This window comes from Hemiscyllium ocellatum, chromosome 32, assembly GCF_020745735.1.
Source record: "Hemiscyllium ocellatum isolate sHemOce1 chromosome 32, sHemOce1.pat.X.cur, whole genome shotgun sequence".
NCBI classification, from domain to species: Eukaryota; Metazoa; Chordata; class Chondrichthyes; order Orectolobiformes; family Hemiscylliidae; genus Hemiscyllium; species Hemiscyllium ocellatum.
The window spans coordinates 12,194,094-12,208,930 of NC_083432.1; the positions used below are offsets into that span (position 1 = coordinate 12,194,094).

At 42.8% G+C, this 14,837-nt stretch overlaps 1 protein-coding gene across 1 annotated transcript in view; it reads right to left on the reverse strand.

The window, feature by feature from the left end:
* Positions 1 to 14,837, reverse strand: part of tlk2 (tousled-like kinase 2) — a 218,499-nt gene that overhangs the window by 48,093 nt on the left and 155,569 nt on the right. Inside the window, exons 16-18 of the mRNA XM_060849077.1 lie at positions 13,683 to 13,772; positions 8,367 to 8,536; positions 1,141 to 1,279 (exon numbers count right to left, since the gene is read on the reverse strand). Coding sequence (XP_060705060.1) covers positions 1,141 to 1,279; positions 8,367 to 8,536; positions 13,683 to 13,772 — 399 coding nt within the window. The remainder of the gene's footprint in view (positions 1 to 1,140; positions 1,280 to 8,366; positions 8,537 to 13,682; positions 13,773 to 14,837) is intronic.

Consider the following 14,837-nt stretch of genomic DNA (forward strand, 5'->3'; position numbering starts at 1 on the left):
GAGATTAACAATGACGAGGTCCTGGTTTTTAACTTTTTTCCTAGCCCTGTATAATCCCTCTCTAGGACCTCAATTCTATTTCTATGTACGCCATTTGTGACAATGTACACAAGGACTTCTGGTTTTAATCTACATAAAAGTGAGGGAATTCAGAACCCTGTTGCCTGTGTCTTAATTCACTCCAAAGTGTTTACTTCTCCCCTGCTTCACTGAAATACACTGCATTCCAGTGTCTTGATTTTAAAATTCTCATACACGTCTTCACTCTCTCTATGGCCTTTGTCTTCCTTGTCTTTGTGATTGATTCCAGTACCACAGTCTTCCATTGGTAGTTATATCTTCAGCTGTCTGGGTCCTAAGCCCTCATTAAACCTGTCCACCTTCCCTCCTTGTAAAGGCAGTTCAAAATTTACCTCTTGAACCAAGCTTTTGAATTACTACCTGGGTCAGTGCTTACTTTATTTCAGAGGGATCCATGAAGTGCCTTTGGACATTTTATTACAACAAAAGCATTTATACAATTTTAAAAAAAAATTCTATTGCTGTTTCTTGCTGTGGGATCAATGGTATTGTTTTCTGTCTGGATGTTGTTGTTCTGGCCAATAAGGGAAGATTTCAGACAGTGAAGGTAGTGACAACACAGAAGTTCACAGAAGTGCATAAAATCCCTACAGTGTGAAAGCATGCCATTCCGGTCTATGCTGAGCCTCTGAAGAGCATCCACTTCCCCTACTCTACCACTCTGCATTTTCCATGACTAACCCACTAGTTTGTACATCCCTGGCCAATCCACATCTTTAGACTTTTGGGAGGAAACTGGAGCACCCGGAGAAAACCTATGCAGACATAGGGAGAAAGTGCAAACTACATATACACACACACACACACACACACACACACAGACACACAGACACACACACACTCACCAGAGGTAGAATCAAACCTGGGTCCCTGGCGCTGTGAGGCAGCAGTGCCAACCACTGAGCTACCGTGCAACAAGTACTCTGAAAACAAGTTCTGAACTGGTGCATCTAAAATTTACACTCAATTTATCCTGGATTGTAGATCCAAGGCAGAATAATCAGGAAACAGCTGGGTGGATGTGTCAAGCCAGTGAGCATCTTTTAAAGGTGATCTCACCAGTATGTGCCTGCTCCCTGTGACGTGAGTTCCATCCCATCTACTGAATTGTAGCTGTCATCGTCCATGATTTTAGATAACCCAAAGTCTGTGATTTTTATTTCTCCACAAGCTGTTCCGTTCACCAGGAGAATGTTACCTGTGAAAGTATAAAACCCATGCAATTTAAATTAAGAAATGTTTCATGGCAGGTAATAAAACTAATTATCGCAGCATCAGCCATCACTGCTCACTTTCAACTGCAAAGCAGTTTTCAAATCCACAAATTACAGAAAGTTATTCTTTGTAGAAATTAAATTATGCAATTTTTAGCATTGATTTAGAGTCATACAGACGTTCAACATGGAAACAGACCTGTCGACCATGCTGATCAGATATCCTAAATTAATCTAGTTCTATTTGCCAGCTCTTAGCCTATATACCTCTAAATACTTCCTATTCATGTAGAAGAAATTGAGGACTGCAGATGTTGGAGATCAGAGTCACAACGTGCAGTGCTGGAAAAGCACAGTCGGTGAGGCAGCTTCAAAAGAGAAGAGTTGATATTTTCAGCATAAGCTCTTCATCAGGAATCTTCCTGAAGAGCTGATGCTTGAAATGTCGACTCTCCTGCACCTCAGATGCTGCCTGACCGGCTGTGCTTTTCCCGCACCACACTTTTTGACCGTTCCTATTCATGTACCCATCCAAATGTCTTTTAAATGCTGTTATTGTGTCAACCTCCATGGGCACCTTTGTAGGCATCTTATTCCATACACGCATCATCCTTTGTGTGAAAAAGTTGCCCCTTTTGGTTCCTTTTAAATCTTTCCCCTCTCATCCTAAACCAATGCCCTCTAGTTCTAGACTCTCCCAACCCAGGGAAAAGACCTTGACTACTTATCCTACTCATGCCCTCATGATTTTATAAACCCCTATAAGGTCACCCCGCAATCTCTGATGCACCAGGGAAAATAGCCCCAGCCTATTCAGCCTCACCCTATAGCTCAATAAAGAGTTGTTCCATACAGTGAACAGATTGCCTCAGGGACCTTTTATGGATATTATGTAGCAGCAGAGAGCGGCGGGAGCTGGGCGGAAGTTCAGGCGGAGCGCAAAGCCAGTGGGAAGGTAAGCGATTGCTAATAGAGTGGGTGTGTTCTAAACCCCAGGTCCTACAAAGTAGGGTCTCCCTCCCTCCTCCTCTAACCTAAATTAAGAGTCCACAGACTTGCCACAAAAAGAGGGTCTAAGGAAGTTTGGATCGAAGAGTGAGGCTTCAGCTCAGGAGTCTTTGACAAGGAGGTTGAGTGAAGTGATTATGCCACAGTTGAAGACATGACTGCCCAGCTGGTTCAGTGCGCTCTGTGCTTGATGTGGGAGGTCAACGACTCTGGTGTGTCTGACTCATATATGTGTGAAAAGTGTGGGCACATTCAGCTACTGACAGAGCATATTGCAGCGCTGATGAAAGAACTCGAGGACCTTAGGCTCATCCGAGAGAACGAGATCTTTCTAGACAAGACCTTCAGCGAGGTTATTACACCAATCATGCCAGAAGAGAGCAGAAGAGAGTAGACAATGAGGAAGGCAGAGAGGAGACAGGTGCAAGAGACCCCGGGAGAAGTACCTGTCAGGAACAAGTTGAAGCTTTTGGAAACAGTAGAGACTGATGACACTGCCAGTCTGCAAGGCGGCCAGATCTGTCAATCAAAGGTTGGCGCAGAGGCAGAGCGGAAGAGTCGGACATCGCACAGAGCCGTGGTAATAGGGGACTCCATCGTGAGAGGAACTGACCGGGGTTTTTGTGGCAGCAGCCGGGATTTAAGGATGGGCGGCACGGTGGCACAGTGGTTAGCACTGCTGCCTCACAGCGCCTGAGACCCGGGTTCAATTCCCGCCTCAGGCGACTGACTGCGTGGAGTTTGCACGTTCTCCCCGTGTCTGCGTGGGTTTCCTCCGGGTGCTCCGGTTTTCTCCCACAGTCCAAAGATCTGCGGGTCAGGTGAATTGGCCATGCTAAATTGCCCGTAGTGTTAGGTAAGGGGTCAATGTAGGGGTATGGGTGGTTTGCGCTTCGGCGGGTCGGTGTGGACTTGTTGGGCCGAAGGGCCTGTTTCCACACTGTAAGTAATCTAATCTAATCTAAAAGATGGTGTGTTGCCTTCCTGGTGCCAGGGTGAAAGACATCGCAGACAGAGTGCGAGAAATCCTCAAGGACGAGGGTGAAGAGCCAGAGGTGGTGATACATGTCGGCACAAATGATGTTGGGAAGAAGAGGAGGAACATACTACAGCGGGACTTCGGAGAACTAGGAAGAAGGCTGAAAAGCAGGCTGTCTAAGGTGGTTATCTCTGGTTTGCTTCCAGTTCCTTGGGCTGGTGTGGCCAGAAACAGGGAGATAATGGACTTGAAAGTGTGGTTGGGGAACTGGTGCAGAAAGCAAGGATTTAAGTTCTTGGATCACTGGGGTATATTTTGTGGTAAGCATAAGTTCTACAAGAGAGACGGTTTGCACCTTAATAGATTAGGAACCAGCATTCTGGCAGACAGGTTTTCGACTACGTTTAAACTAAGTTTAAACTGGATGTTTAAAAAGAAAATCGAAGGGAAAGTTAGAACAAGGGAAGTCAAGAAAGACAACTGTATCAATGAGGCAGAAAACTCGAAAAGGGATCATGCTGTAAGGCTGAGTGAAATAGGGGTTGATGGGAAGGGTGAGAGCAGTAACAAATTAAAAATACTACATATTAAGTGAACGAAGCATTATACATAAGATGGATGAGCTTGAGGCTCTTTTGGAAATTGGCAGATATGATATTGTGGGGATAACTGAGACGTGACTTCAAGTGGACAGGGCCTGGGAAATGAATATTCAAGGCTACACATGCTATCGTAAGGACAGACTGACGGGCAGAGAGGGTGGGGTGGCCTTGGTGGTAAGGGAGGATATTCAGTCCCTTGCGTGGGGGGACCTAGATTCAGGGGATGTAGAGACAGTGTGGATAGAGCTGCGAAATACTAAGGGTAAAAAGACCCTCTTGGGAGTCATCTACAGGCCCCCAAACAGTAGTCTGGATGTCGGATGTAAGATGAATCAGGAGCTGAAATTGGCCTGTCGCAAAGATGTTACTACAGTTATGGGGGATTTTAACATGCAGGTAGACCGGGAGAATCAGGATGGTATTGGACCTCAAGAAAGAGACTTTGTGGAGTGCCTCCGAGATGGATTCTTAGAGCAGCTGGTGTAGGAGCCGACCAGGGGGAAGGCAATTCTGAATCTGGTATTGTGTAACGAACCAGAATTGGTCAGAGACCTTGAAGTGAAGGAGCCATTGGGAAGTAGTGACCATAATACATGAAGCTTCAATCTGCAATTTGAGAGGGAAAGGGTACAGTCGGAAGTGACAGTACTTCTGTTGGAATAAAGGGAACTATGGAGCTATGAGGGAGGAGCTGGCCAAAGTTCAATGGTGCAATACCTTAGCAGGGATGACCGTGGTGGAACAATGGCGGATATTTCTGTGTATAATGCAGAAGTTGCAGGATCAGTTCATTCCTAAACGGAAGAAAGATCCCAGGAGGAGGCATGGGTGACCGTGGCTGACAAGGGAAGTTAAGAAACATATAAAATTAAAAGAGAAAAAGTATAACATAGCAAAGATAAGTGGAAAAACTGAGGACTGGGAAGCTTTTAAAAACAACAGAGGATTACTAAGAAGGAAACACGCAGAGGAAAAATGAGGTACGAAGGTAAACTGGCTAATAATATAAAGGAGGATAGTAAAAGCTTTTTTAAATATGTGCAAGGCAAAAAAATGGTTAGGACTAAAATTGGGCCCTTGAAGACAGAAATAGGGGAATATATTACGGGGAACAAAGAAATGGCAGAAGAATTAAATGGGTACTTCAGATCTGTGTTCACTGGGGAAGATACAAGCAATCTCCCTGAGGTAACAGTGGCTGAAGGACCTGAATTGAAGGGAATCTATATTTGCCAGGATTTGGTGTTGGAGAGACTGTTGATAAGTCTCCGGGGCCTGATGGTCTACATCCCAGGGTACTGAAGGAGGTGGCTCGGGAAATTGTGGATGCGTTGGTGATTATTTTCCAGAGTTCGATAGATTCGAGGTCGGTTCCTGAGGATTGGAGGGTGGCTAATGTTACACCACTTTTTAAGAAAGGTGGGAGAGAGAAAGCAGGAAATTATAGACCAGTTAGTCTGACCTCAGTGGTGGGAAAGACGCTGGAGTCTATTATAAAGGATGAAATTACGGCACATCTGGATAGTAGTAACAGGATAGGACAGAGTTAGCATGGATTTATGAAGGGGAAATCATGCTCGACTAATCTTCTTGAATCTTTTGAGGATGTAACTCTGAAGATGGATGAGGGAAATCCAGTAGATATCGTGTACCTGGACTTTCAGAAAGCTTTTGATAAAGTCCCACACAGGAAGTTAGTGAGCAAAATTAGCACGCGTGGTATTGGGCGCAAAGTACTAGATTGGATTGAAAATTGGTTGGCTGATAGGAAACCAAGGGTAGTGATAAATGGCTCCATTTCGGAATGGCAGGCAGTGACCAGTGGGGTACCGCAGGGATCCATGCTGAGACCGCAGCTTTTTACAGTATATGTTAATGATATAGAAGATGGTATCAGCAATAACATTAGCAAATTTGCTGATGATACAAAGCTGGGTGGCAGGGTGAAATGTGGTGAGGATATTAGGAGATTACAGGGTGACCTGGACAAGTTAGGCGAGTGGGCAGATGCATGGCAGATGCAGTTTAATGTGGATAAATGTATGGTTATCCACTTTGGTGGCAAGAACAGGAAGGCAGATTACTACCTCAATGGAATCAATTTAGTTAAAGGGGCAGTACAGAGAGATCTGGGTGTTTTTGTACACCAGTCAATGAAGGCAAGCATGCAGGTACAGCAGGTAGTGAAGAAGGCTGGCCTTCATAACAAGAGGAATTGAATATAGAAGCAAAGAGGTGCTTCTGCAGCTGTACAGGGCCCTGGTGAGACCACACCTGGAGTACTGTGTGCAGTTCTGGTCTCCAAATTTGAGGAAAGACATTCTAGCTATTGAGGGAGTGCAGCGTAGGGTCACGTGGTCAATTCCTGGAATGGAGGGATTACCTTACACTGAAAGACTGAAGCGACTGGGGTTGTATACCCTTGAATTTAGAAGACTGAGAGGGGATCTGATTGAGACATATAAGATTATGAAAGGATTGGTCACCCTGGCAGCAGATTCCGCTGATGGGCGAGTGCCGAACCAGAGGACACAGCTTAAAAATACGGGGTAGACCATTTAGGACAGAGATGAGGAGAAACTTCTTTACCCAGAGAGTGGTGGCTGTGTGGAATGCTCTGCCCCAGAGGGCAGTGGAGGCCCAGTCTCTGGATTCATTTAAGAAAGAGTTGGATGGAGCTCTCAAGGGTAGTGGAATCAAGGTTATGGAGATAAGGCAGGAAGAGGATACTAATTAGGAATGATCAGCCATGATCATATTGAATGGCGGTGCAGGCTCGAAAGGCCTACTCCTGCACCTATTGTCTATTGTTTGCAAAAAAAACTGTCACAAGACAGCAGGAGATTGAGAAGGGAACATGATGGAGATGTATAAAATTATAAGAGGCATAGGTAGAGCAGATAGGAAGAAACCTTCTCTTTTGATAGAGAGATCAATGATCGGGGGATAGATTTATGGTGAGGGGCAGGACGTTTAGTGGAGATGAGGGGAAAGGCTTTTTCACTCAGACGATGGTGGGAATCTGGAATTCACTGCCTTTTAAGAGTGGTAGAGGCAAAACCCCTCATAACATTTTAGTAGTATTTAGGCATGCACTTGCAATGCCGAGACACTTAGATTTTTGATCAGTGGAGGAATCAAAGATTACAAGGAAAAGGCAGGAAAGTGGATCAGCCATCATCCTATTGAATGGTGAGCAGGTTTGAGAAGCCAAATGGCCTACTCCTGTTCCTATTTATTATCGTTTTCAGGCTAAGGCAGGAAAATGGGATTAGAATAGTTAGGTAGCTGTTTATGATTGGCATAGGCATGATGGGCTGAAGTGCCTTTTGACTCTAAGACGAGTTAGGAGCAGATTTGGCTTAACGCTTTCATCCATTGAAAATATGCCTGATTTGATAATCCTCAACTTAAACTTACCTCCATAATCCTCAATTTCCTTACTGATTAAATATCTATCTATCCCTGTCTGGAATGCACTTACCATTCTATCCTCAATAGCTCTCTGTGGGAAAAATTTCCATAGATGTGTTACACTCAGAACAAATTCCTCATCTCTGTTTTGACAGGGTGATCCTATACTCTCCCACAGGGGGAACCCATTGCTCTGCATTTACCCGCCATGCTGCTTAAGAACCTTACACCTCAATAAGGTCACCTCTCTCAACTCTTACTCTTTTAAGCTCCTATGAATACACGCCCAACCAACACAGTCTCTCCAACACATTCCCTCCATACCTGGTATCGGCCTAGTGAACCTTCTCTGGACTGCCTCCAACGCCAATACATCTTTCCATTGATTAGTAGCCCAAAACTGTTCACAGTATTTTAGTCTCATTAGTGCTTTGTACAGGTTTGGCAAAACATCCTTATTTTTATACTCCATTTACTTTTAAATAACAGCCATGTGCTGAACTCGTATGCTAGCTTTTTTTCTGATTTATTCATGAGGACTTCCAAATCCTTCTGTGCTGCAGCTTTCTGTAGTCTTTCTCCATTTAAATAATATCCAACTCCTCTACTTTTTTTGACAAAGTACAAAAACCCAAATCAAGTTTTGCCCATTCAACTAATATGTCTATTTCCCAATGCAAATCCTTTCCATTATTCCCAGTGTTTGCCTTCCAATCTATTTGTGCATCAACTGTAAACTTGGCAACAGTACATTCACTTCCCTCTCCAAATTATTAATAAAAATTGTATTTAACTGTGGCATTCCACTAGTTACAGTTGCCATCCTGAAAATGCTCTCCTTATTTTGCTTATAGAGCCAATTCTCTATCCATACTAATAAAATACCCCCAGCACTAAGGGCTATTATCTTATTCAGTAGCCTTAGATATGGTATCCTATTGAACGTCTTTTATCATCCTTTTTTTGTATCCTTTTCAAAAGTATTTTGAGAAAACGCAACTCAATATTCCTAGTTATTCTACCCTTTGATGATTATTACAAGGATAGACCCTCAGCAGAAATACGTACCTGGCTTAAGGTCATAGTGAATGATAGGGGGCTTGATCTCATTCAGATATTTCAGAGCGTTGACCACTTGCATGATGATGGAGCGCCCTTCCTTTTCTGACATCAGCTTGTGTTGCTTCAGGTAGAAATCCAGATCATTGCCTTCACAATACTCTAACACAGTACAAAACCTGAGGAACAAGATCAGGACATCGTTTTTTTTTGCCCTCTGTCCATGACCAAGAGATTTTATTTCCTCTAAGCATCATCACTTTCACTTGGAATCAACTTGGTTTCAGTTGAGAGAGATGACAGAATGCACTGATCAGCATGAGCAGCAACTATGGAATTTCCTTTACTCTTGTATTTTTCAGTTTTCATATATAAAATATACACGAACACATCTCATTCCTTGCTCAGTTAGGATTCATTACATGTCAAATCCATATACTGTGCTCTACTGTAGAACCAAGGAAACACATCAATATTCTGGATGCAACTCAAATATTAATGCAAAACACATGTCCAAAAATGCTAAGCAACGTTTTCTCTTCCTGCTACTTGATGAACTTCAGTATCCACTCGTGGTCCACATAAGCACCAAGGACATAGGTAGTATGACAGATGGGGATTTAAGGCAGAAATTCAGGGAGCTAGGGTGGAAACAGAGTTGTTATCTCTGGTTTCTTGCCGGTGCCACATGCTAGTGAGGCAAGGAATATGGAGAGAGGAGTTGAGTATGTGGCTAGAGAGATGGTGCAGGAGGGAGGGTTTTGGATTCCTGGATAATTGGGTCTCTTTCTAGGGTAGGTGGGACATCTATAAACAGGACTGTCTAAACCTGAACCAGAGGGGTGCCAATATCCGGGGTGGGGGGGGGGGGGGGGGGTGGGGGGTGGTAAAGGGGGATGGGAACCCAAATTGTCATTTGAGTAGAGAGGAGGTTGAGAGTAGGGAGGTCCAAAATAAGGTTTCAGGGTCACAAGAGGGCGCCGGCAAGCAAGAAGCTGGTTTGAAGTGTGTCTATTTCAATGCCAGGAGCATCTGGCATAAGATGGGTGAACAGCAGCATGGGTCAACACCTGGGATTTCAATGTTGTGGCCAGTTTAGAGACAAGGGTAGAGCAGGGACAGAAATGGTTGTTGCAGGTTCCAGGATTTAGATGTTTCAGTAAGAACGGAAAGGTGGTAAGAGACGTAGGGGTACGGCACTGTTAGTCAAGGACAGCATTACAGTTGCAGAAAGGATGTTTAAGGACCTGTCTACTGAGGTAGTATGGGCTGAGATTAGAAACAGAAAAGGAGAGGTCACCCTGTTGGAAGTTTTCTGTAGGCTTCCAAATAGTTCCAGAGATTTAGAGGAAAGGATAGCAAAGATGATTCTGGACAGGAGCAAGTGCGACAGGGTAGTTGTTATGGGGGACTTCAACTTCCCTAATATTGACTGGGAATACTATAGTTCAAATACTTTAGATGGGTCAGTTTTTGTCCATTGTGTGTAGAGGATTTTCTGACACGGTATGTTGATGGGCCAAGAGGCGAGGCCACAATAGATTTAGTACTGGGTAATGAACCCAGCCAGGTGTTAGATTTGGAGGTAGGTGAGCACTTTGGTGATAGTGACCACAATTCAGTTATGTTTACTTGAGCGATGGAAAGGGATAGGTATACATTGAGATCAAGAGCTATAGCTGGGGAAAGGCAATAACGATGCGATTAGACAAGATTTAGGAAGCATAGGATGGGGAAGGAAACTGCAGGGGAGGGCAAAATAGAAATGTGGAGCTTATTCAAGGAACAGCTACTGTGTGTCCTTGATAAGTGTGTACCTGTCAGGCAGGGAGGAAGTTGTCAAGTGCGGGAGCCGTGGTTTACTAAGGAAGTTGAATCTCTTGTCAAGGAGGAAGAAGGCGGCTTATGTTAGGGTGAGAAGTAAAGGCTCAGTTTGGGCAATTGAGAGTTACAAGGTAACCAGGAAAGACCTAAAAAGAGCTAAGATGAGCTAGGAGGGGACATGAGACATTGTTGGCTGCTAGGATCAGGGAAAACCTTAAAGCTTTCTATTGGTATATAAGGGATAAAAGAATGACTAGAGAAAGATTAGGGTCAATCAAGGATAGTAGTGGAAGTTGTGCATGGAGTCAGGAGATAGGGGAAGCACTAAATGATTATTTTTCATCAGTATTCACACTGGAAAAAGACAATGTTGTTGAGGAGGATACTGAGAAACAGGAATTGAGGTTCACAAGGAAGAGGTCTTAGAAATTCGGGAAAGTGTGAAAACAGATAAATCACCTGGGCTGGATGGGATTTATCTTATGATTCTCTGGGAAGCCAGGGAGGAGATTGCCGAGCCTTTGGCTTTGACGTTTATGTCATCATTGTCTACAGGAATAGTACCAGAAGACGGGAGGATAGCAAATGTTGTTCCCTTGTTCAAGAGGGGGAGTAGAGACAACCTTGGTAATTATAGTGTTAGAAAAGGCTATGAGAGACAGGATTTATAATCATCTTGAAAGGAATACGTTGATTAGGGATAGTCAAAGCAGTTTTGTGACGGGTAGGTCATGCCTCACAAACCTCATTCGGTTCTTTGAGGTGACCAAATAGGTGGATGAGAGTAACGTCGTTGATATGCTGTATATGGGTTTCAATAAGTTGTTTGATAAGGTTCCCCATGGTAGACTACTGCACAAAATACAGAGGCATGGAATTGAGGGTGATTTAGCAGTTTGGATCAGTTTGACAACTGGAAGCGGCAGATTCAAACCACTACAAATGCTGGAGGAAAGATCACAGAAGCGCTTCACAGGAGATTCCCAAGCACTGACGATGTCACCTAGACAGGGGATGAAACATCTGCAACACAAATTCCCAGCTTGGCGAACAGAACCACAACAATGAGCACCCGAGCTACAAATCTTCTCCCAAACTTTGAGTTTGGATCAGAAATTGGCTAACTGAAAGAAGACAGAAGGCAGTGGTTCATGGGAACAGTTAATCCTGGAATTCAGTTATTAGTGGTGTACTGCAAGGATCTGTTTTGGATCCATTGCTGTTGGTCATTTTTATACATGTCCTGGACGAGACATGGAAGGATGGATTATTAAATTTGCGGATGGCACTCATGTTGGTACAGTCATGGATAGTGTCAAAGGATGTTGTAGGTTATAGAGGGACATAGATAAGCTGCAGAGCTGTGCTGAGAAGTAGCAAATGGAGTTTAATGCAGAAAAGTATGAGGTGATTCACTTTGGAAGGAGTAACAGGAATGTACTGTATGAATGGCAAGATTCTTGGTAGTGTAGATGAGCAGAGAGATCTCTGTGTCCATGTACATAGATCCCTCAAAATTGCCACCCAGGTTGATAGAACTGTTAAGAAGGCATACGATGTGTTAGCTTTTATTAGTAGAGGGATCGAGTTTCAGAACCATGAGCTCATGCTGCAGCTGTACAAAACACTGGTGCGGCCGCACTTTGGAGTATTGTGTACAGTTCTGGTCACCGCATTACAGGAAGGATGTGGAAGTTTTGGAGAGGATTCAGAGGAGATTTACTAGATGTTGCATGGTATGGAGGGAGGATTTTATGAGGAAAGGTTGAGGGACTTGTGGCTGTTTTCATTCGAGAGAAGGAGGTTGAGAGGTGACTTAATTGAGACATAAGATAATCAGAGGGTTAGATCAGATGGACAGTGGGAGCCTTTTTCCTAGGATGGTGATGTCTAGCTAAGGGGCATAGCTTCAAATTGAGGGGTGATAGCTATAAGACAGATGTCAGAGGTAGTTTCTTCTACTCAGAGAGTAGTAGTGGTGTGGAACGCACTGCCTGCAACAGTTGTAGACTCGCCAACTTTACAGACATTTAAATGGTCATCAGATAGGCATATGGACGAGAATGGAATAGTGTCGGTTAGATGGGCTTCAGATTGGTTTCACAGGGTGGTGCAACACTGAGGGCCGAAGGGCCTATATTGCGCCGTAATATTATAAGTTCTCTCTCTTCTAGGGGGAATAAATTTTAAAAGCAACTCAGGACTAAGAAACTGTGACACTGAAGGCTAGAAATTCTGCTGATACAGACATTGGCAAGTTGCTTCGAATAAACTCTGCCACAGATTATACATGCCATCAAGTGGAAAAAAGTTCTGCTGGTTTCAAAACCCTCATGCTCAGGGTACAGCATTTGATAATGAAATCACTGTTTTTAAAATGCAACTGAGTGAACACTTTTTGCCAATCCCTTCAACCAAAGGACTTTTATCCATGGAGTTCAGATTACTTCAGCTAGAAATATGGCAATTCGTATTTCAACAACTGGCAAGTAATTTGGATGATACAGATTTAACAGCTGTTTAAATAATCATGTCAGCACAATATTTTCCATGCGCTACATCTACACTTACAATATTTGGCTGTGTAATACAAAAAAATGTTAAAAGTTATGTAACACTGAAAAATAATTTACTAGAGTATTCAACAGCAGCTTGCAATTAGTATTAATGAAAAAAATTGAGTGCAACCCGTACTTTTGAAATATGAATTCCTTTACATTATTGAACAAGATCTGTAACAAAAAAACTTACTTTCCTTAACGTTTCCTTGCAGGAATGTTGAGAAAGCCAAGAAGTTGATTTATAGAATAACATCAGCTAAGACTTGGTTAAGAGGACTTAACCCAAGTGTGCAACAAGAAAAACTTGTTTGATCAAAATGACAACTAAAATTCTAGTTACTATCACACCATTAAAACAGTCTATGATCGAATATAAATATCAAGAGCCAAAGGGATGTGCCTGGAAAGGTGCACTTTTGTTTAAAGTCTTTTTAAAGTGGAAAACAATATGTCCACTTTACATTTCTTTGATGATGTCTGAATTTCCGAAGGCACACTTCAGGAATATCACCCCCTGTTGCAGCTCACTTGGGTCAGATGATTGAGCAATTTCTAGGCTTTACTGAACATTCCTTCTCAATGTTTACAATGAAGTCACTCCTAAAGCCTCTGAGCAAATTATGTCATTTCAACCCAGTAGAGTCTAGTTAAAGGTCAAGACAATTATGTAAAAGAAAACTAAATTGCAGAAGTTTACGGCAAGACTATTCCTTCAATACACAGAGAAATTCTTCCGGAATGACTGAACAAAAGATCACAACTGTAAATCTTTAAATGCATAACCAGCATGAAACATTGTCCAGAGAAGTAATTAAACCCAAAGGTACATAAGATAACATTAACCCATGACAGAACTGAAATTCAACAAGCAATCTTGGGAAGGTTCTGTGAACATGGCAAGGAATACACTATAGCTTAAAAGGAAAAAAAAAACACTTACGAGTCTGTATCTAATGAGAAATAGTCATAGAGTCTGACTATCCTGGGATGATCCAATTCCTTGTGAATTCTATATTCTCTGCAGGCATGCCTGTAACCAAACAATTAACATTATCAGAAAATATGCTCAAAATCTAGATAATTGTTTACAAAAAATGTTACCATAACAAAGCACACGGTAAATTAACCTTTACAGGTAAGGACATAGCAAAACATGCTTTGGAAGCCAGGGAAAAAAGTTCATACGTTCATTTATCCTTTAAACATGACAAACAGACTGAATAATCACAAAATGCAACAATTAAATAGACACAAAGCAACCTAGATGCAGTAATGGAGGAACAATAAACCAAATTGTACAGTTTAAGACTCCTTGCATTCATCTAATGCAGTAATAGATTATCCTGACGCATTTAGAACACTAACTGTATACATCTTTCTGAAAAAGAAACCACAATTCAAATTTCTTTTTCTGCAAACAAGTGCACAAATACCCAATAAAGTTGGTGAACATTGCCTCATTAATGAGATAAACCAAGTGACAAATGGACTAACATACATTGGCTCAGTATTTTCTCATACCAGGTGTCCTGCTGCACTAAGTATCACCGTTAGAACTGAATAAATAGGAACAGAGGGCTGTTTGCCCCAGCACTCAATGACATCCTGGCTAATCTTCTTCCTCAGCTATACAGGCCTGCTCTCACTACATACATATCCTCAAGTTTCTAAGTACTCAAATATCTGTAACTCTTTGAACTGAATGTAATCAAAATTGATAATATGTGGCAGCACGGTGGCACAGTGGTTAGCACAGCTGCCTCACAGTACCAGAGACCTGGGTTAATTCCCGCCTTGGGCAACTGTCTGTGTGGAGTTTGCACATTGTCCCCGTGCCTGCGTAGGTTTCCTCCGGGTGCTCCGGTTTCCTCCCACAGTCTAAAGATGTGCAGGTTAGGTGAATTGGCCATGCTAAATTGCCCGTAGTGTTAGGTGTAGGGGAATGGGTCTGGGTGGGCTGCTCTTGGTAGGGTCGGCGTGGACTTGTTGGGCCGAAGGGCCTGTTTCCACATTGTAAGTAATCTAGTAATCTAATCTAATTGCAATTGAGAATTCTAAAACTTCACAATTCTTTTGAAAGAGATGTCTCATCTCA